At 45.3% G+C, this 23,012-nt stretch overlaps 1 protein-coding gene across 1 annotated transcript; it reads left to right on the plus strand.

Moving 5' to 3' along the window:
• Nucleotides 1–434: 434 nt before the first annotated feature.
• UNC119 (unc-119 lipid binding chaperone) lies at nt 435–11,753 on the plus strand. The gene is made up of 5 exons (XM_088530013.1): nt 435–572; nt 6,740–6,853; nt 8,762–8,864; nt 10,374–10,546; nt 11,376–11,753. The coding sequence occupies exons 2-5, from the start codon at nt 6,805–6,807 to the stop codon at nt 11,486–11,488; spliced, it is 438 nt and encodes a 145-aa protein (XP_088386139.1). The 5' UTR covers nt 435–572; nt 6,740–6,804; the 3' UTR covers nt 11,489–11,753.
• The last annotated feature ends 11,259 nt before the right edge of the window (nt 11,754–23,012 follow it).

Genomic DNA, 23,012 nt, shown 5'->3' on the forward strand with positions numbered 1-23,012 from the left:
TCTTCATAGGAGACCTGCCCCAGGCCCTTCCATGACTTTGTCGCGTTGGCGCAGAGCTCCTGGAGGAGGTTCCCGCTGGGTGTGCAGAGCTCCCCGTGCGGAGGTCTGGGCCTCCCAGCCTGGGTGGGGGGTATTGTGGGCTATTTTGGGGGGCTGCCTGTTGCATTTGCAATATTTGCCCCCAAGCCCCTGGTGGGGGCGGTCGGAGGGTCCTCGCTGCCCCCCGGTGCTCGTGTCCCTCCTCTGCGCGTTCAGCGCGAGGGCCCCGGGGCCGCCCCGGCGCTGCGGGCCGGGCTGGGGCTCTGCCCCCCCCGCGGTGTCGGTGTCGGTGTCGGTGCCGGCGGGGGGGCGGGCCCGGGGCGGGGCGGCCCCTCCCGGTGCGGCGGGGCGGGCGGGGCGGCGCGCGGGGCCGCTCACAGCGGCGGCGGCGGCGGCGGCGCGGGGCGGCCATGAGGTGAAGAAGAGCGGCGGGGCCGGCGCGGCGGCGGCGGCGGCGCGCGCCGAGGACGAGCTGGGCCGCAAGGCGCTCATCGGGCCCGACGACGTCCTGGCGCTGCAGCGCGTCACGAGCGGTGCGTGCGGCTCGGGGCGCACCGGGGCGGCCCCGTGGGGACCCCCCCACGTCCAGCGCGAGGCCGGGGCGGGCGGCGGGGCCCCGGGACGAGGGTGCTGCCTCCCCCGCTGCCGGCGGCGCTCGGGGTGCGGGGCCGCCGGGCGCTGCCCCCCGCGCGGGGCTGCGGGATGCGGCGGCTGCCGTGCCCGCTGCGGGGCCCGGCCGGTCCCGCGGCCCCCCGTGCAGGGGGGCTGCACTCAGATCCCCCCTGGAGACGCCAGTCTCCATCCCGGTAGTCGGGTTTGCTGTACCCGGCTCCATCTGCGCTACCCCAACCGCTACACGCCAGGGACAAGGGCTGCAGGGGCCCAGCGGCCTGTGCCCCCTCCCCGGGCTGCTGCTGCCCACCCAAATGGCCCTTCTGCCCGGCGGGAGGCAGCAGCGTTGGCCAGGTGTCCGTCCGGAGCACGGCGCAGCCGAGCACGTTCCGGCTCGCTGGGGCAGGAAGGATGCGGGGAGCTGCGCTGGTGGGAGCAGCCGTCCGCACCGCGGCTGCAGAGGCTGCTCCGGAGAGGGGCTGCTAATACCGCTGGTCCTTTGGCCCCTGCTTCCTGCCACGGGGTGCCCAGGACTGGGAATCCCGCTCCTCCCTGCCTAGAGCGGGATGCGTGGGGCGCTGGCATGTGCTGCCCTCGTCCTCGCGGAAGCGGGATGCTGAGCACAAGCGATGGCTGCGCGAAACGCTCCGGGCATCGCTGCACGGCGTCCTGCACGGGGCCAGCGTGGACAGTGCGAGGCTGCAGCCAGCCCCACGGCTGTGTCACTCTGGGCACGTGCCCACGTTGGCAGGGCATGGGGAAGGCCCCACTTTTCACCTTGTCTCTGTGACTGAGCTGCCCGTGACCTGCCCCGTCTCCATACGGGGCAGCATGCAGCGAAGAAAAGGAGAGGTGGAAAGGAACCGTTTGCAGGTGTCCTGCACCGCTTTCTCGACAGCGCGAGGGTGGCGTGGGGATGCTCCGGGTTGTGCCAGGAGAGATCCGGCCACCGGGAGGTGAGCCCGGGCTAAGCCCTGTCCCGGGAGAGCTCATTGCTCCTCTCTGTGCTACTCTCCATACGAGCCGCCTGCTCGCCCTGTCGCACTGTGTTTTATTGCTTGGTGACACTTTGCAGGGCCCCTTTGGAGGCCTGTTCCTTGCTGGGGGGTTAAATGCAGGGAGCACAAGATGTTTCCTCTGGTCCTTACCACGTAGCGTTTATTTGGGGCCTTTAATTATTTGCATGGGCTGCAGCAAGCTCGTAAAATAGATTGCCAAAAATACCGATGTGAAATCATCCCAGTCTTGTGCTCCGGATGGAGGGAGCTGCAGGGAGAGGAAGGATCTCGGGCCGTGGGAGAGGAGCTTGTGGCCACCCCAGCCCGTCCTCGCCATGGGGAGGGACAGCCGCGTCGCTTTTGGTGCCCTCTCGTAGTCCAAAAGTGCAAGCGTGAGCAGGACAGCGGCAGAGCTCGCGCTCTCTCCTCCAGCCTGTTGCGAAGGGTCTCTTGAAATCCTCCTGCCTGCTCCTGGCAGCTCCTTATCCCGCCTGGCTCTGCTGGGTGAACTCTCCCTTTGATGCAGGGACAGCGGCCCTGCAAAAACGGGTGCGACCGGTCCAGGCATCCCGCCCGGAGCCCGAGGGAGGGCAGTGATGAGCCGGCGGCATCGAGACGCGTGGCCTCGTCGCAGCCCTTCGCGCTCCCCTCCATCCCGTCCCCTTTGGCTTCAGCCCGATGTACCCCCAGCTCCCAACCCCTTCCCGTCCCTGGTGTGCGAGGAGGATTGGCCTTGGTGCCGGCACCTGGGACAACACCCGGGCTGTGGGTTGTGCCGGCTTGGCCTGGAAGGAGGATGGAGGCAATGGGGAGCATGGAGGCACGTGGCCTCTCCAGGCTGGTTCTCGACATCCAGAGACCGAAGCGAAGGTCACGAGGAGCCTGCGGTGTCCTGGCCTGGGTTAGTTATGGCTTTTAAAGGGCATTAGCAGTGGAGCCAGGCTTTGAGACATGGTAAGGAGACCATAAGAGGACACTGAGTGGAGAGGTGGAGGGTTTGAGATTTCTCTTTCTTTTTTTTTTATTTCCTTCTCTCTCTTAAAACTAGTTGAATCCCATTTCTTAGCAAACCTCGACGCCTGTGTCACCAAATCAGACTGATGGCCTCAAGCTTTGTTCACCTTGATTTCCTTGCCCAACAGATGAGCCGAAGGTGCCGTGCTCCAGCGGTTCAGAGTTGGAGTGGGAGCTGACCGGGAGCGAGATCCGCAGCGGGATCATCCCGGCGCTCCGGACATCCCTCCCGGCTCCTCCGCCGGCCGGGCCGGCGCAGCGAGGGCTGCGGGATGCGGGATGCAGGATGTGGACGTGGCGCTTTGCGGAGCAGGAGCTGGCGGGCGCGTTTGGCGCAGGGCTCGTGCAGCGCCCAGAGGGTCGAGGTGCTTCGGGGCTTCTGGAGGTTGAAATGGGCTCGGTGCCCTCGGAGCTCGCGGGAAGGAGCCGTCGGATCGCAAGCAAAGGTGGATGGCACGGGCGCTGTAACAGAGAGAGCCCGGCCGGGCTCCGGAGCTGCTCCGTGGCATTGGGATCTGGGGAAAACCCTTGCTGGAAGCACAAGCGGGGGATCGTGCTCTGCTCTCTATGCTGGGGATCCTACTGCAGGGACTGGCTGCATGCGTGATACGTGTTAAATATCTCAGGCTGGCCATCTGGACAAACAGGAGGTGCTTGGTGGCCGCAGAGGCCTTTTTGCTAGCCCAGAGAAGCCTCTTCTGTAACCTGAGCGTGCAGGAAGCCGGGAAGGGCAGCTGGGCTCTGCTTTTAATGTGTTTCTAATAAGCTTAGGGGGGGAGTTGTGCAAACTGTCCTGCATATGGTGTGTCCTTTCAATGTTAAATTCTCCCTCAGCCCCGTGGCCGCTACCATTTCAGGGATGATCCTGGCGGATTGGGAAGCTGCTGTGGAAGAGCTGAGCCCTCTGGGTGGGCTGGCTCTGGCACCGCTGCGGCAATGAGAGGCGCAAGGCAAATTAAACATTTTTTTTTTGCAATTAGCGGGATTTGTTACCAGCTCATGCAACTGCAGTTACTGAAAGAGGAAAAAAAATACTTCCAACACGATTAGCTTGGGATTAGCAAAGGAGCAGGGCAGAGCTGAGTTCAAATTGCAATTAATTACAGAGGCAGCCAGAGGATCAGGGGAGCCCGCCTGCAATTACCGGGACGTCGGTGGCTGCGAGCGCCCTGTCCTGCCTCGTGGCGCTGCCCAAGGAGCTGCTCTGTCCCCGTGTCTTTCGCCACCCTCAGTCTTGGCTCTGTTGGATCAGGAGCCCTGATTAGCTGTGGGTGTCGTGCGATGAGTTGCTGCTCGGCCGGGGCCGGGGTGAGGAAAACTCAACCCATGTGCGATTCTCCATCGCGGAGCGGTGTCCAGGAGCCCATTCCCTGGACAAGGTGACACACGCCAAGGCCCTTAGTGAGGCTTTGCCATAACTCATCGCTTAGGTGCTGATGGAGGCTTTTTTATTAGTCTCGCGCTTACGTATGAGCTGCTTAAATACGGGAGAGCACGTGTGGCAACGCGTATGTGCAGGCAGTGCCCATGCACCGAGCTGCAGCAGGGCACTTTTTAAAAGTTGGCACCATCATTGCAGGAAGCCAGGACGAGGAGGCATCAGGGGCTTTGGGCAGGGGCTGCTTTGCTCTGGGTTGACCCCGTGCACGGGGCTCGGGTCCCCGCTGTGGTTTCGCCCGGCTCCTTCCCTAATCGGCCCCGGTTGCAGCAGCGCCGCTCGGCGCCGTCCCCGCGCGCTCCCGTGCTCTGCCCTGCGTCACGGCCGCCTCGCCGCCGCCTCGCTGCTATTTTTGCTCGCTTCCTCCTGAGACGCTTCAATCTGATAATCTCCTAATCGCCGGCTCCTAGCGATTCATCTCCCGTTGACTTTGCTTTATACCTGGCTTAGGTCTCGGGAGTAGCTTCCAAAAGAGGCGCTGACCTTGTTGGCTAACGCGTCTTAAGAAATAGGGCGGTGTGGCAAGAGGAACCTTCTCTTTCCCTAAATTTCCGTGGCTGCTGGGACTGGGCATTGACATTCCCGTCATGAGCGGCTGCTGCTGCCACATCCACCTGATCTAGGGCCATTTTCACCATTGGGTTTTGAGCTCTCCGTTAGCCCCTCAGTTTTCCTCCCTGGGCCATTAAAGGTTCAAAATAGGAGCTGCCCCATCTGGGTTTGGAAGCTTTAATGAGCACCCCAGAAATAGCTGATGTTTGGGGGTGACAGGAGGTGGCAGAGAGGAGCGAAGGCCCAGAGGGATGAGCAGCCCCAAACTCGGTGTCCCAGCGGTGCCTCCTCTCCGTCATGTGCCTGCTGGTGCGGATGCAAAGGGACTTGGAAAATACAGTATGGACATTCAGCTCCCTGTGGCTGCAATCGGACGCCTAATCTGGTCCGTTGGATCATCCGAATAGCAGGGAGAGGGCAGGAGAAAGTGCCAGCGCCCGCTGTCCGTGCGGGGACATGCATTGGATGATCCCGGCCTTTTGTGTCCCTCGGCAGCGCCGGCTCCGGAGCGTGCGGCTCCAAACACGTGCCACGGTTTGCTGCTTGCTCACTCTTTTTTAAGCGCTTTTTCATACAAAGGGAGAATTTGTGACAAAACCTATTGTTTCTGGCTCAGGAAGTCCATGGCCTCGGCTGCCTCCCGCACCCTGCAGCAGCGAGCTCTGCATCCAGGCGCTTCCCGAGCAGGGTCGGGCTGGACAGAGGGAATGTCTCACGTGGGGATCGTGGCGGAGGAGTTTGCTCCCCGTCACCGTTGTGGAAAGGACCCCCCAGCGTAGCCACAGGTGTGGGAGCAGCCCCGCGTGGTTCCTTGAGTTGATTCGTTTTATTATTTTGCACAGGAATGGCAGCAGGCAGGTTTTTAACACCGAGCGAGAGGCCTCGCTGCCCTTATTTCCTGCGAGAAGAGGAAGGACAAACTCCGCTGCAGTATTTTCCCTCTGGCTGCAAAGCTTCCCCAAAGCCACCCGGTGGGATCCTGGCACCATGCTAAAAATATAGGTTTCAAACACGGTTTGAAAAAGCAGAAAAAGCAGGAAAAGAAATAGCGTGCGGGGCCTCGGGGTCTGGAATCAGGAGCGTGGTGAGGATCGTGCCCGGGTTTGCTCCCTTTCCGGTGGCTCTGCTCTGTGCTCCTCTCCTCTGGATGAGTCACGGGCACCGTTACTGCAGCAACGGAGGGGATGAGACCGTTGCCATGGCGCTGGCCGGGCAGGAATTCTGCCGGAGGAAAACACTTAATAATTAACCGTCGGACAACCCTGTGTCGGTGCTTGGCCCGCGGCATCGCCTGCCCGGCGGCTCAGAAACCCAGGGGTGAAGCAGTGGCTTCCTCCAGTGCCAGGTGGATGGATACACCTAGATTTTCGCAATAAGAATTGCAATAAGTGAATAACTTGGACTTATGTCAGGAATTAGTGGTTGGGAGAGGGCTTAGAGTTGCGATTTTGACGTATTATTTTCACCTTGCCTAATAATTGTAACCCAAGTCTCTTGGAAAAAATGCAGCTACGTTGGAAAGCTAACCTAGCTTTTACACACACCCTTTCAGTTAGATTTTTCTGGATAAAGGGAGTTATTGGAGCTCTTTCCATCCATGGGCACCCCAAGCCCCCTTCCCACAGAGGAGTCTGCGATCCCGGCCGGGCACTGGCTCGCACGTCCGGGAAGGGCTCTGTTCCCAGGCCGTTCGCTAGCACGGGGAGAGGTTCCAACCCCATTTTTGGGGCTGACGAGCAGCTCCTTGGCCGGGCCGGCGTCGCTGGAGGGCAGAGCTGTGCGGCTGGGGCGGCGGAGGCGGCGCGGGCCGGAGGACGCTCCCGTCCCCGTGACGCGGGCGGCTTAGTGCCCGCAAAGCCGCTTAGCGCTCGCGTTCTGCCTCAGGGCAGTCTTCAAAGCGGGCAAAGCCTCTTACCCGGCAAAGGCTGGGATTTGGTGGAGATCCTGCCTCTTCCCAATGCCCTGCGGGAAAACGGGCCCGCACGGTGCTGGCCCGGGTGATGACCTTGGGGTGCCAAGGCACAGTAGCTAGAAATACAGGGTGTTTCTGAGCATCCTTCATTCAACCTTGCCCTTTCCTCTGCAGATTATTTGTGCACTCCAGAGGAAAATGTTTACAAGATAGACTTCACCAGGTTCAAAATCCGGGACATGGAGTCTGGCACGGTGCTGTTTGAAATCACCAAACCACCAGCTTCAGGTGAGCGCACGCACCAAACACTGCTGTCACTGACAAATCCGTGCTGGGATTCCTTTTCACACTCTGTTCACTCCACAGGTTTCTCCAAACTAGGAGAAACTAGAGGCGAGAGCCCCAACTGCAGCAGAAGACACTGTTCAGGTATCCCATTGTACTGACACGAGCAGATAACGCTGTTGCTGAGTTCCTGCCATGGCCATCTGTGCTTAGAAAGGACAGATGGATGTTGTAAATAGAAGACGATGAGAAGGAAGAAGTCAGAATGTGTTGGTGCAGGGAGAGCCCCTTGTACATAGCTTAGCTGTCAAGCTAACACCTTTTTTTCAGGAGTCAGGAAAACAGGCATCACTCAGACAGAAACCATATGTGAGTCGTGCAAAGGAGACAACCCGAAAACATGCTTCGTTTTTCTGTAATTTTTTAGGTGTTACTTGTAACCATCGAGGTGTTATCTATTGCCAGGGGATAGTAAAACCTCAGGGCCACTATTCTTTTCTGCATTGGATGCACTTTCAAATCTTCCCCATCCCTTGCATGTGAAAGGAATTTTTCCATAGCTTCGAGACAGCAACCAAGAGGTGTGCTCGGAGGCTGCAGGTCTGCATGGAGTCACTCCAGAGCTCAGAAGTGGCTCGAGCCAAAGGACCGTTCTACAAATGCTCTGTGTATGAGTGATCATCAGTGGATGTTGTAGAGTCTATCACCCCTCATCCTCACTCAGAAGAGTGTCCTGGCCTTCGTTCAGCAGTATAGGGTTCCAAGAGCTCCTTTGCTGCACATGATGTCTTTGTATTTAATAGACCTCAATGTCCTATAGCAAGGAATTTCCCAGCTTAGTCACATGCTGTGGTTTTGCTTTGGCTCTTTTGCCATCTAGTTTTGTCAAGTGTTGGCTAATTCTCACACTAGAAGAACAGTAGGGGGTAGCAGTAAAGCTCCCAATACCTGTTGTCTCAAAAGCCAGATCTCTGTCCTCATTTAAAATCTGTGAGCAAAATCCAAAGGGAGCTTTGTAAGGCACATAATACATGGGTGGCTTGCTCCCTGTTTCTTTAAAGAAAGCATGTTTGGAGTAAATCGTCTTGCTGAAAATTTTAAAAGTTTGTTCTTTACATTTTTTTTTTTTGCCTTTTTCCCCCCTTCTACCATAGTGACTGTGAAATGCTTGTGTGAACCACGTTGTGGCCAACAGTCATTTTTGTGAACTCAGTTTATAAAGCTGTGAAAGAACAGAGTGGAATGAGGTCACTGCACGTGGCCATACTTAACAGCAAAGAAAATCAGAAATAGAAACCCTAATGGAGAGTTCATGGTATTTTGTGTGTCCTTCATTTTGGTGAGGAACCCTCAAACTTTGATCGCTGCTTTTTTTTTGCTCATAACATACCTTTTCATGGTTAAAAATACACCACCGTTTGCTGCTTGCCCAGTTTCTTTACAGAGAGCTCTTTGTTTCTCCCGTGTTCTGCCAGAACGGAGCCCTGGTTCTTTTTTTCCTGGGGAACCAATTTCCAACACTGCCAAATCAATAGAAACGAGCAGGCTGGAGTACTTAAAAAGACAGCAAAACTTTGCTGCTGAAGCTGAGCTCACCGCTTACTTCTGAGGTGCAAACCATGTATTTTCTCAGCAACCAGGTATTTCTTGCTGCAGTTTGTTTGCTGTGTCCGGCGGGGATTTGAGGATGGATTAGGTATCCTTGCCCACTGTGAGCCGAAGAAGGTGGAAAAGGTCTTTCTGGTGCCCAACATGCTACATGTTGGTCATTTGGCCTCATTCTTGCATGGGCTCCACCATGGGCTCCACCGAGGGCGTGAGGCTGGGGAGGAGATCTCTGTTACTCCAGTATTTTCCCCATCTTTCTGTTCTCAGACAACAGTGACGGAGCTTTTCTTTGCACTTTTGCAGAACGTGAGCACAACGACAAGAAGGACATCGACCCCAATGCCGGGCGCTTTGTACGTTACCAATTTACCCCAGCTTTTCTGAGACTGCGGCAAGTGGGAGCCACGTAAGTAATTGCACTTGTGCTACTATTTCTCGTGCAGAGACCTTCTGAGGTCTTATAAAACATAAGCAGCTCATACTGTTCCTGTCAGTTTTGATCTTAAGTTGGTCTAGTCAAGATCTCTTTTTATTATGAGGAGTTCCAAATATCTTGGCTGGTTGTCTCGCATTCCCCATTCCTTTAGCTTGTTTTTTTTACCCTAAGAGCAGTCCTTGGGCTGAAGAAATTCCTGCTAAAAGGAGTCGTGTGAAGTGGACAAAGTGCCCAGATACTCCCAATACTTCTCTGCAAATTATGGTTTGTTTGACAGAGGCTCTGCCCCTTTTGGAACAGGTTTCTGCAGCCTTCCACATCACTTTCCCCAAAGACACTAAGCCAAAAATAGAAGTGAAACAGTGAAGTTGTGTTTGACACTTTCTGTACCAGAATGCTCTTTGAGGTCATACATACAACAATAAACCCTGCCAATTTTTCTGGAAAGCTTTGGGCCAAAGATATTGCTACTGTAATATAAGTGACAGGGTCTATTTTTCATTTCGCGTAAGTTAGTAGGGATTTTGTTTGCATGCACACTATTTAACTGTGGAAATTTTTCTTTCCCTCTCTCCTGCCCTCCTGAAGAGTTGCCTGGTGGGTCCTTCCCCCTTTATTGAAGATTTTAGAAGTATATTGGTTCGCACTATTGCAGAGCCATTGTTACCTAAGTTTTTCTTTGACATTCACTTAAGTTTAAATTAGTAGATCTAATTAAGAGCTTTATGTCCATTGCTATTATGGCATTAAGACTGTAATAGTATAATTGAGCATCACTTACTGTTCCAGTGCATTTTTAAAAATTATTTTTCAAGTATATAAAAATAATTAGTTTGGATTCAAATTATTTTGCATTTTGATAGAACCCTTCAGAAGCACATTACAGCTTCCTGCTAATCTTGAAACAGTATTGCACCATTTAGACTCTGTTTTAGAAGAAAGGTTAAAGACCTGTATCTGTTAGCATCACTTTGGCCACTATTTTATTGAAATAGGCCTCTTGGCAAGAGAAACTTGAGCACAGTCTTGGTTGAAACGTGCCCTCTTTTACCATCTACAAAATAGGGAACAAAGAGAGAGAGTTTTTCTGTAGATCTGTCCTTCCAATACCAGTTGGGAGAATTAAAATAGCTTGAACAATAATGCAGAATGATCTAGTGCAGTGCTTTTCCAGTATAGCTGGAGGAATTTTCATTTTTTTCTCAAGATCATTTTAAGTTTGTACAATTGTCTTGCATATCATTTTTATGGAGGAAAAAATGTATAAAATACAGTATAAGCTATAGTATTAGCTATGATTTGTGATGCTATGTTGTATCCCTGTAGCATATTTGAAAAAAAAAAAGATTTTGATTAGTATCATTGATTTATTGATTTATTTTTCTTTTTGAAGCAGTTTTTTTTTTTCTACCTGGCAACAGTGTCTGGAAGTCTTGCTTATTGAGGAAAACTCATTTCAATCTTATCCTTCCTCCTCAGGGTGGAATTCACGGTAGGGGACAAACCCATTAACAACTTCCGCATGATCGAGAGGCATTATTTCCGGGATCAGCTGCTGAAGAGTTTTGATTTTGAGTTCGGGTTCTGCATCCCCAGCAGTAAAAATACCTGTGAGCACATCTACGAATTCCCACAGCTCTCGGAGGACCTCAGTAAGCTCTTTTCAGTTATTAGGTGACCAAATAGTGATGCTAGTCCAAGTTGTTTTGGGGAAGCCCTATCCAATGAGCTATCTATAGAAAATGGGTATGGAAAAATACATCCTAGTAGTTTTGCATCTTGTTCAGTACAGCTCTTGTCTTCTAGTAGCACGTATCCTGTCACCAGCAGATGGTTGCTCTTTTTACTCATAAAAAGGAAGCTTCAATGTCAGGTAGAAAAAAAAAAGTGTTATAAATAAGTAAAAAAAAAAAAAAACAGGACTGGAAAGATGTCCTGTTAAAGAGGTAACTTAAGCCTTATGTTCTACTTGCATGTGTGATGTGCTACATGGGTAGCTTGAGAGGTTTCTGTTTTAGTAGGAACGTACCTTCTCTTTTCTCTCCCCTCTCCCAAGATATAACGGCATCAGTGCCGCATCTCTGTACCCTCATATTCTATATAGCCCTTAATCATGTATCTCTGTACTAATATTACAGATAATATGTAAAATACAGTGATGTGCTTTGCCTGCTTGCTTGTTTTGAGTCAGTCTTCTGTTACCTTAAAACTAATTCAATGTTGTTTGGAGGAGAGCTAGCACTTACTGTTTGTGTGATGCCTTAACATGTTATTTGGATTCTGTTTGTGTTCTTTAAATGTTACTTTAAAAAAATGGTGTGGGTAGGCTCCTGTTTTGTTTTTGTTTTATTTTAGAGTTTGTTGCTATTTGAGCAATGCTGTTTAACACAGCTGAGGCCCAGTCTGCAAGAATAGTCAGCACTGAGTGTTGCTACAGTCTGGCTAGTGTACAACATGACTAATTTGTTTTGTCACCTGCAGTTCGAGAGATGATCCTTCATCCATATGAGACACAGTCGGACAGTTTCTACTTTGTAGACAACAAGCTGGTGATGCACAACAAGGCAGATTATTCCTACAGTGGAGGACCTTGAGCACAGGATGGACAACCAGCCTCCGCTGGCCTTCCCTTTCCTATAGAAGCTGTCAGGGATAACAACACCTTCAGTTCAGTTGCCTGCAACGTCAACTGCACAAGGATCCACACACCAAGGACTCTTTGCCACAGTAGGAGTTTCATGACTAAATTGGCCAGTCTCATCTTTGCTGAGCTTTGAAGCAGACCCAGTTCTCCAGAAGTTTAAGCAGTTCTACGACACTAAATGATCTTTGGATACCACAGTCCCAAGTTCTTTAAGTGTCAGCTCTGGAAATGGCCTTGTGGGACTTGGGGAATTTTGCCCTAATTCTGTGGATTTGTGTTCCTGTCCTCAAGCATCTTTTAGGACATGGGGGCTTTCTGAGAGACCGTGTGAGTGGATGGATGCAGACGCAGAGTTGTGTTTATTTGTTTCTGTCTGTGGATGCTTCGAAGGGCATGGTCAGTTTAACTTTTACATTCAGTTAAAAATGTTCAGTGTAACACCTTAAAAAAGCAAAAGCTTCATCCTTAGATTATTTCTCTAAATAGGTATCTCATACCTTTTTTTTTCCTTCTACATAATATGCTTTTAAACCTTGGAAACAATAGAACTTGCAGTGAAGATGAGTCGTTCAATGACAGGCCTGTTTGTAGTCAGGCACTGTCCTTTTACATTTCAGGTGCAGACAAAATAGCATTGAGGGTCTACAGACCGTCATAAGCATTCTCAAATTACTGAAGTTTGTGCAATTAAAATGCAGAATAATCAGGAAAAAATGAAGGGTTTTATGTTAGGCTGATATTATTACATAGTTAACATTCAGCCTATTCATGGTTGAGTTTTCTATGTCCTTTTTTTCCTTTTTTTCCCCTCTGCTCAATACCAGGACAAGGGCTGCAGCATTGCTTGTTAGAGCAACACTTTCATTTGTGTAAGGCAACCAGTGTGTGGAATTTCCGATTTTGTGTTTGTATCTGAATTGGAAGAATATTTTGATAGTGTTTTTTCCCCCCCCCCTTTTTTTTAAAAAAAAAAAAAGTCCTGCAGTTGATAATTAATACTTGTGAAACAGAGAGTCTGATGATGCAAGACTTTAAGGCACAATACGGATTTATCAATAGCTCTTCTCTCTGTAAGAATATTTTTGCATAAGTTTCTGAGAATTGCTTCTTTGTAGAAGAGTATAAATGCAAAGAAGTAGCAACATGAAAAGAATAAATTAGTTTAGGTAAAACAAAGTAAAACAAAGAGCTGAGAAGGTTGAGAGCTGAGAACTTTCATCTTTTATTTTGCCTAAGTAGCAAGTAGCCTGTTGTCATGAAACCCTTACTCTAGCAATCCGTTCACTGATACTCTTAATAATTGGCAGTTGCAGTTTGTAGATATTTCTATAAATACTTGATGTCTCCATGTCTAATTCTGTGAGTTTCAGTGGAACATTATGTGTTTTCCTCAAATAGGTGTGATTGTAGTATTTTTTATAAAATACCATTTCCAGTTGTGATTAACATCTTCCAGCAACAGCCTAAGTCCAACTGCTAAACTACAAATGGTTCCACGTGTAGCCCGTCTAATAATCTACCCAAGAGCAGAGAGGTCTTGTGCTATTACTGGGGTTGTGATTACTGTTAAATGTGTTGCCATTTGCTTGGCTTGCTTTACTTCTGAAAGTTGATTCAGTTTTCTATAGAAAATATAGTGACTTTAAGGTACAGCACAGAATGATTTAAGATCAATAGCTAAGAAAGTGTGTGGAGTTCACTGATTTTGCACAACTGGTATCTTGCAGTAATTATTATCATGATGAGACTTATATTTATCACAGTTTTTTTTTTTGTCTGTAGTATATTAAACCATAAAATTAGTATATGGTTGACTTACCTGTTTGAGAGCTACAGAGAATTTCCTCATTATTTTTATAATGCTTTGAGCTACTGTTCAAAAAGTTTTGTAGCACAATAATTTCTAAAGGTGAAAATAGTCTACAGAAAGTCTACCCTCCCCCAGGCTTTTGCATCATGGCTTTTAAACTATCTTTATATTAAAAAAATGCAGATTCAAACATTTATGAATTCTGACTAACTCTTGAAGGAGAAAATGTATTGATCTGGAGGCAGAAGAGGGTGTGTATATTTTTAAGTAGCACCCTATACAGTTTTCAGTTAGTATCTTTCAGATCTTATCCGTCATTCATATTAATCATGTCTGTGCATAAGAGTTTTACGGGACTTCAGCAATAGTGCTTGCCCAGAACGGCCAGTCATACATTTCAAATGGCTGTATCATCTCCAAATATTTCTGGGAGAGTGGTGATTAAACTTCTATGCAGACTCTTGTCAGTCTTGGGTTATCATATCGAGTATCCTCTCTGTATGTGAATATTGTTTGCTGAAATAGTCGTGTTCTGCTCCTTTTTTATACTACCTCTTTTTAAGACTGTAGATTTCAAAAACAAAACAAAACCCCCAAACCATAAAAATATATTACTATAATCAACCAAAACTTGAAAGGGAGGTGTATCCCTACAAAAACTTAGAAGAACCTGGAGAAAATTATCCTTGTTTCTCAGAATTATAGTATGTTGCGGAATGGATTTTCTAACACTCTGCGTTCTATGGTGGGCTTGGGGTTAAGTATAAAAGTGAATGAACTATCAACTATTGATCTCCATCATGAATTCTGCTAACTGTTCTGATAATTCAGATTCGATGGGTTACAATTTCAGGCTATTAGAAAATCTAGTGAAATATATAAAATATTTTACAGAGTGAATTTGTCTTCTCTAATTTGAATTACTCTAAAGCAAGAAAATAAAGTTGGGCATTTTTAGTAAAATAAATCTCAAAATATTTTAGGCTTTCAGGGTGAGGAATTTTTTTTTTTTTTTTTAGGACTATATAATGTAGGGCACTGAGAAACTTCAACTTTCATTATCTGAAAGGGAGCAGAAAGCTCTCAGTTCAGTTGTAAAATCAGATTCATAGTTTCTCCTTAAATTGGCAGCTGTTTCTTATTTTGAACTAATTGAAAGTCAAATCTTAAGCAAACATTTGGTCTTGCTGGCTAGCTCTAATTTTGTGTTTTGAATATTAATCTCTACTGAGCTTACTTTGCAAGCTTCCCTAAATTATCACCAAACTCTGTCTCTAAAAATCTCTTTTTCTTGGGATTTTTTCTTTGTTCTCTTAAAAATATTTAAATCATCACTATAACCATAAAGCTGTTTTAATAAGTTCATCTGCAAATTTGGGATCTGACTTTCTAAAAGCAAAAGAAAACATCAAAAAGCTAAGCAAAATTATCTGCTAACAATGACTAGGTGTTTCCCATCAGAAGACATAATTATGTGTATGCTTTACAAACTGGATTAATTTTGGAAAAGGAAGCCAAGTCTCTGCATGTACTGATATTGCCATAATTGTAACTCAACATAACAAATTCTTTTCCTTTCTCTGTCTAAAGTTCCTTTAGCCTTCAGGATTCCTTAAGAAAGGTAATAGGAAAATATTTGTGGTTAACTACATGCTGCATGGTCTAAGAATTCACAAACTTTAGGAGCAGAAGTAGAATTTATTTTCAAGATTAACACACCAAGTTAAGTATGGTTTAAATTTAAGAAACTTTGATCTCAGATCAGTGACTAAAACCAAAAAAGTTTCTGTGAATGTGTTCGTTTCGTGATGACACTTATGTAATTATGGAATAATCCACTCTCCCAGACTCAGGAGGATTTCTCTCTCCTTTTTTAAAGTATTTTTTTAAAGTATTTTGAAAACCAGGTGCTGGAATTTAGTTCTTGCTCACGATTTCTATGTCTTTGTTTTATGAGCAGGTCAGTAAAATAGCTCTGTTTGCCTCCTCTGTCCTTCGAGTTGCATCTCAGATACTTGTGTGGGAGTGTCAGATGTGCAGCTAGTGGCTGTCTGTGTATGAAACACATTGTGGGCTGCCAAGTCCATGATTTTTGATGCAAAGAGACTATCAAAGTGTGCTGAGAAATGCATGTTCACCCATAAAACCTAGAATTCAATCTTTGTGACAAAACTAAAGGGAATGCTTCTTCAAGGAAAGGTTATTTGGGGGTTATTTAATAGAATGCTAATATCAATATTTCATACATAATATGTATTATAAAGCCAATCTGTTAAATATTCACAACCTCTAGGAGGAAAAAAATACTATCGACAGCTGAATTTTAATTAGATCTGTGTATGAATGAAATTGCAGAGATGACTTTTATCCCTTACAAAAAGCAAAGCAGCTAGAACTACACTTGTATTGCACAAATGATGAGAGAAGCCTATGTGCACAAAGCTCTATTCGTATGGTCCAAAGCTGATGGCATAGATTGACTCGAGTGCTAGAAGTTACCCTTGGGGAAAAAAGAGAGGAGAGAAAACTGAGAGTTAATTTCAGCTGGTTGGAACCAAGATTTTTAAGGCTGTGATAAGTTTGGTTTTTCTGATGAATTTCAAAATCGCTTGTTAGCAGTTTGCTTCTTAACACTAGCTAAGTTTACACAAATGTTTAATACTACTCAGATATTAAATCTAATTGACAGATCGTAACATTTTCTTAACATGGAAATATATTTCACGAGTGTGATACTCCAGGCCTCAAGTGCAGCTCGGTTACTTTCTACATCACAGGATAGTCTGATTAAGTGGCTGAAAGTGTGTGTTTATGTATCTGTTCACAAGACTTTGTAAACTGCCTCCCAAGAAACACTGTGTTGATGCCTACTGTGATGTCTGCTTTTATCTTAATGCTACACTGAGAATACCTGTTTGAATGTGACATTGACTTTTTTGCGTAGAATCAGAATTGCCTGTATTAAAATGTATTTATAAAAAATCTATTTTTTTGTGGAAGGAAAGTAGGATTCTAGTTAATATACCATTGAGAAAAATGTTAGAAACATTTTTACCAAATTCATTTATAATTCTTTGTATCTTGTTAGTTACCTGTTTCCTGTAAGAACATCCACTGTGGCCAGTTTAGTGGCAATGCAATGCACTGTCATGCAGAGAATCTAGTTTTGGGGGAACTAGGAACTTATTTTATTACCTTTTGGGCCAGTAGGAAAGTGAGTAGGTTGCCAGGAGAACACAGAACCTTGGCACTCATTCCACCTGTTTGGCTTTGGCTTTAGTAACTAGTCTGCTTGACTTGTTTCCAGGTAGATAGGTAGGGAGAACAAAGACTGGGAATTTAGAATAAAGAAAATTAGATATTAGTCTTCCTGGAGGAGAAGAAGAGTACTAAAACTAATGAACTCAAGAAATAAATAGGGAATACACTTGCTGAAAATGGTTTAATATTGGCAGTTCAATCATACATCTGCAGAGTAGGGAATATGCCTAGGTATTTTCATTACTTTGGGGGATGGTTAAAAAAACGTGTCACTTTCATTAGCGAGTGTTTCTTCTCCTGTAACAGATTGCAAAGTGTAAAAAAAAAATAAAATAAATTATTGATACTAGAAATTGAGGTGATTGTCTGTTTTATTTAGCACTAAACGTTTATATTAGCATATGGAAACAATTTACAGATATATATATATATTTCAGATACCTTCCATCAAAATTTGAGCGCCAATTTTGTGCAAATTTGTATAATAAGCTTTGCTTTCTGGTGGTTATGAGCTAAACAACACAGGTGTAGAAACTTCAGTGGTGGTTGCATAGTAACATGAGTAAAACAATTTTCATAAAAATGTTTGAAATGGGATTGACACTTCCAATTAGTGAGAGTATCTTGGGCATAATCAGAATAAATTATTCTCAAAGTACATTGCTGGAACCTAGGAGTTCTACAGATCAGTTCTATATCTGGTTTTGCTTTTGCAAAATCTGCCAGGTGCACTATGGAGAATGATATTTTTAAATATATGACATCTGCAATTGTAGTCTGGGCCATACTGACTAAAACTGAAACATCTGCTCAAACTGAAATGAGCAGCATAGGTATAATTCCATCTTGAGTTTTGACATTTTAATCATGTTATTCTCTACATTTCTAAATTTCTTAAATGTAATAAGAATAATCCTGACAGAAACAATATTCCAAATTTCCCTGGGTGTACCTTTAATAAACTGTGTTTTAGTTTTGAATAAAATTTTAGACATTATGTAAGTCTATCATTTCAAGTTAAGATCAAATAAAGGTATTTATTCTAGCTATTTATTCTAAGTCCACAAAAGGGAGCAGTTGTGCTACAGATACCTTTATTTTCTTACCAGCGCTGTACAATAATTTAAAACGGGACGTCAAATCATGCTAGATAATGTATTTTAATTAAAACTACAAAGAGAATTTAGGTAGGTAGAGTGTAATTGTAGTTGGATGTTTCCCAGCCATTATTTTGAAAACTAACATGAGATCTTAAATAACAAGGGCCTGTTTTATTTAATAATGACTTAATTATTCTAGTAGAAGGAGTAAACAGTGTTAATGAAGCTTGCATATGAAAGTAATTTGTAGCAAAACATAAAAACAGCAATAAATAAAATGCAGAATTAAATTTGCTTTATGAAAGGCAAGTTAATACATATGAAAGTAAATAGTTCTAAATACTTTCTGTCAGTTTGTCCTCTCCTACTGTACAAAAGAAAGATTCAGAAGAGAGTAACTGCAAATTGGATATATTATATTCCGGATGGTTTAGCTGTAAAGAACCAAAGATGTTTCCAGATCAAAAATATTATTGGAAAATGCCCATTTTACTCTAATCACTGGAACAGTTACATATGCAGTTGTACTGCTTATACTTGTTTGACTGTAGGTAATGTATTGTCTCTCTTTTTTTTTTTAATATATATTTACTTTTCTAAAAGGCAAGATAGAAAGTAGGGTAGGGAAACTAGAGAAAAAGGACATTTTGGACAGTTGTATGAAAGATTATAATAAATTATCAAAACTCTTACACTGATGTATCAGTTCACTTGCTAGTCTTTTGTATGCTTTTAAAGTGTATTTTGTCAAGTGAAGAGGTGGGTGTACAAAGCATCCATTGAGCTACTCAGACCCTCTTTCAACTATAAAAGATGTGCTTCACTGTTACATGGGTCAGATCTGAAAGCTAGCAGCATCTAGATATGTTAGTACTTAAAAAAAAATCATTTTTATCATGTGTGATGTTGTGCAACACTCATCTGAATGTTACTCTGTGCAGTGGCATTCAGCTAGTTTTGAAAATCCTGTTTTTATTTCCCAAATGCATACTTTACCACCCTTACATATAATTAAGTGTCTAATTAAGCCTGCTGGCTGCTTTGATGTCTGTAAAAATAATTTCATAAGCCAGGAGAACAGAGGATCCAGTATGTCCCCTAAAATTAAAGCGTGCACAGAGGCCTGATTATAAACATGCCGTTCAGAGGAAATGAGAAAGCTCTCTGTCCCAGACAGGCTAATGCCAAGGCTCTTTGGCACCGAGATGTCATGCACCTCACACAGGCTCCCTCACTGGCCTTCATCAGCATCTGCCACAAACTAAATTTGCAGCAACAGGAAGTGGTTTTTGCAGCTGACATAGGCAAGTACTTCCCAGGTCCCGGTGGCAACAGACACTGCAGGAAATAAGAGCACACGTGTCAGCACTGATAACTTTAAAGGGTTATTGCAGCTAACAACTGCATTTCTTTAAGATATATTAAAATAAGAAGGGTTATTTCTACCTAAAGCAAAAGATCCCACTAAAGCATTTAAATCTGTCTTCTTATAGATTAAATAGCTAAGATTAACTGATATAGATTAACCAGTTACTTTTTTTTTTAAAGAATAAACTAAATAAATAATAAATCTTTTTCCTTCTCTTTTTCTTTTCATGTCCTAAAGTAATGGAGTTAAATGATTACTTAAGAATTTCTTATAGTTCAACTTTAAGCCCAGCACCTCAGACAGGCACAAACAAGCCAGGCTTATTCATGTGGTTGAAATTAAACTCCTCGGTAGCTCGTTGATGAGCAGGGACCTTAAATTCTTTGTTCATCCAAACAGTGCAAATTCCCTTCCCTAATATTGTTTCAAATTGCTTCTTCACAAGAGCATGCACGTTGCCTTCTCCTTGCCCCGGCAAAGCCCCTCTGAACCCCTGTTACTTTATTCCTCTTTGGCTCTCATGTGCAGCCCATTTCTACCCTAACCTAATAGTGCACAGCTGCTGGGCAAGCGCTTCCACCGCGGTTTCTGGAGCGGAAAACAAAGTGTAGGAAATGCGACGAGAGCCGCACCTGCCTCCCTTTTAGCTTATTACTCATCCCCGCCCGCTCGCAGGACTTTCACGTTTACTTTAAGGGTAAGAAAGGCCGCTTTCCTGGTGTTGCCGGGGGAAGGGTGCAGCCCTCCTCGCCCGGGGATATGGCGGCGGCGGCGTGAGGCGACCGCGGTAGCGCCACAGCGGCCAACGGCTCTTCCCGCGCTTCGCTTCAAATCCCAACGGCCGCGGCGGGGCCAATGGGCGGGCGCCGCGCGGCGTCCCCTGCCAACGGTCGCCGCGCTGAGACGGGGGCTGGCGACCTCGCCGCGTGGCAGGGAGCCGCTGGCGGGCGACCGGCCCCGCTGCCGCGAGGTAGGCGGGTGGCCGCGAGACGGTGCGGAGAGAAGGGCGGCCGCGCGGACACGGTGCCCGGCCGCGACGCTCCCTGGCGGCTGCCGCCGAGGTGGAGCCGCGGGGCCTCGCGGCATCGCCTCAGCGCGGGGACGCTCGCCCAGTGCATCCCGCTGCGCGCGCTGCGCTTGCCTTGGCTTATTGTGCGGTGACTGTGGTGTTAATAAGGCATTTGGGTAGCGCTGGAAATTACAGTCTTCATTTTTCAACTAATCCTAATTACCTCTTTCGGGAATAACACTTTTTTGTTTGTTTTTTTTGACTCCTTTCTCTGTGCAGGTCAAAAATATTGATTAGGCTCCAAATAGGAAGTCTTCAATTCATTTAAGTTGCATTTCGGCCCTTTTCTTCTTGTTCAAATGACTGAGCTGCTCAGTTTTGCAGGCCAGCACTGTAATGGATCTGCTCATCTGTATATTGGCCTTGAGACACGTTAACTCACTTTCTGCTCCTAAAACAGTTTTGCTGCAAACTGAATGTGGACTTGTGTGTTTTTGGAAACAAAGTTGTTCACACCTCCTGACTTGGCTCAGAGAGGTTTATTTGAGAAAAGACTGATAGGTGGTTTAGGTCTTACTTATCATCCCTGTGCCTCTCACTGTATTGAGCGCAACCTTGAGATGTGCTCAGCTAAAGGAAACTGCCTGCAGGTATCCAGGTTTAACCCACAGATAACAAAAGGCCCCAAGTTGTTATTGCAATAAGCATGTTATTGAATATTATTGCATAGCACTGAGCTGCCTTCTGCCAGGGAATGTTCTCACTTGGTGGCAGTTTCGCACCAGCATCAGCTCACTGAGATCTGTAGGTACTTAATCTATTCAACACTTGCTATATTGATATTGTATAGTGTCTGTTTTTTTCACTGGTGTCCTACTTGGCTGAGAAACAGCTATAGGACATAAATCCAGTCTACATTAACAATATTCCTACTGCTGCTAATTTTCAGAGATGTGTAGACAAATATTGTTTGAACATGTTTGTTTTGTTGTCTGGACAAAAAATCTGCTTTCTGTGCTGCTGGAAAGGGCTGGATTTACATTTTATTCTATTAACTAACTTGATTATTCATTAGTTTGGTGAAGAGCAAGTTGGTTGTTCACAATTGCATGGAAATTGCTAGTCTTCAGCTTCCAATTACATTATTGTAGTGAAGACTGCAGGGAGTGAGGCAAACTCTATAGGAATGTATTCCCATCTTAGACCAGAAATACATTAAGAAGTCAGCAGAAGCTGATTTATGTGCAAGTTTTTACTATTTTTCATACTTGATCATCTATGCACAGCTATTTTCCCAGAGACTTGGAAGTCCTGGAATCCAAATATTTATTTCAGTTGCTTTAATATAACTTCAAAGGCCAACAAATCAGTTGCACTTCTGTTGACTAACCCTATGTAAATCTTTTAAAAAGACATAAAAATCGTGTTATTTAATTCTTGGTCTGTTCCCCAATACCTATGAATTAGTGTCATTTTGAAGTAGCTCAGTGCTGTGCCAGCTTTTTGAAGGTTTGTGGTCATACCTGGAAAGAACAAAAACAAATGAGTCTTCAGAAAAGAGAATGGTTTTACAGCAAGAACAGAAAATACGTGGGAGATAGCCTATCTTATCCAGAAGTTTTGTAATAATAAATTTGGGCTCATATCCAGAAAAAATCTTGAGAAATCTAGTTCTGATATAATTTATAATTAGAATTTCTGAAATGTTCTGTGTGTGCTTTTTTTATTTATTGTTATTTTTTAACCCAGAACAGCTTGACAGCATTCCTTGCTCTGCATGAGCTAAGGGGTCAGTATCGCAACATACAGAACAAGTTGTGTGTGTGTGTGTGTGTGTGTGCACATACTGCATAAAGGATTACAAAGTTATGTCACATGAATTCTTGCTAATTCTTCTATTTGTGTGCCCCTAATCTGATCTTGAAGGTGTCTTAAATCTGAAGGAGTAGGCGTGGTTGAGAGTATAGGTTTGAGCCTAGGTTTGGCTTCGGTCCTGACTTGACTTGCAGTCCACACTGTTTATTCTATTAACACAATCTTACCTTTCTAGCTGGGCGGTGCCTTTTTTAACATCTCCTTCCTGCCATTTTGCAATGTAAGTTACCCATCACAACTCAATCTTTAACCTGCTTAAATTCTTCTGATTTTTTTCATAGTATATGAGTAGAGATGTCATCCAAGAAAGCTTATTTTATTTTTTGTTTGTTTGTAGACTCGATGCCATATTGCATAATTTACTGCTCAGCTCATCTGGATAAATAGAGGAATTGAGAATTATCAGCCAAGTAAGAATTATACTTTTTATTAAAAAACATTTTTAAATTTCTTCTTAAACACAATAACACTTTCATCTAAAGTTTATCTGTTGCTTCGTTTCAATCTGCCAAGCAGCTAGTCCTCTATCTTCTAATACTTGCACAGTTTTCAGTGTATGTTCTTGTTCCTCAAAACCCGAAACTTGTTTCAAGGGGACTATAGATGTGTTTGATATGTGGATATTTTGTGGTGGTCTGTAGCAGATGTCGACATCATCAGGAAATAAGTTAGAGAGATTTTTCTTGCTTGCCTTGACATCTATGTTCATTTGCAAGCAACTTTCATAAAGAATATCTGTCAATCATTTGTTTGCTTCTTATAGCCCTTTCAGGAAGATGCAGAAGATGGATGGCTTGATTAAAACGGTGCTGACCAATATGGCCATTAACAAATGTTATCCTTAAGTAGTGTTTCCAAATTTTTAAATAGTTGTTAGTAGAAAGTTATTATAGTAAAGCTACATATCCTGCAGGTGAGTTCTGGAAAAGTTTGTTCTTATTCAGTTGCACACAGCTTCAGCATTTGTAGCTGATGTAGATCACAACAGGTAAATGTGTGTGATTAGGGCTGTATTTGGACAAAATAATTGCAGTTAAGTTAGTATGTGGT

Source organism: Tinamus guttatus, unplaced genomic scaffold (genome assembly GCF_059628265.1).
Source record: "Tinamus guttatus ecotype Peru unplaced genomic scaffold, ASM5962826v1 Tinamus_guttatus_pri_ptg000356l, whole genome shotgun sequence".
NCBI lineage: Eukaryota > Metazoa > Chordata > Aves > Tinamiformes > Tinamidae > Tinamus > Tinamus guttatus.

Coding starts and splice junctions, on each gene's coding strand:
- UNC119 (XM_088530013.1), top strand. CDS start 6,805: ATGGAGTCTGGCACGGTGCTGTTTGAAATCACCAAACCACCAGCTTCA. Junction 8,865..10,373: donor CTGCGGCAAGTGGGAGCCAC/GTAAGTAATTGC, acceptor CTTCCTCCTCAG/GGTGGAATTCACGGTAGGGG. Junction 10,547..11,375: donor ACAGCTCTCGGAGGACCTCA/GTAAGCTCTTTT, acceptor TGTCACCTGCAG/TTCGAGAGATGATCCTTCAT.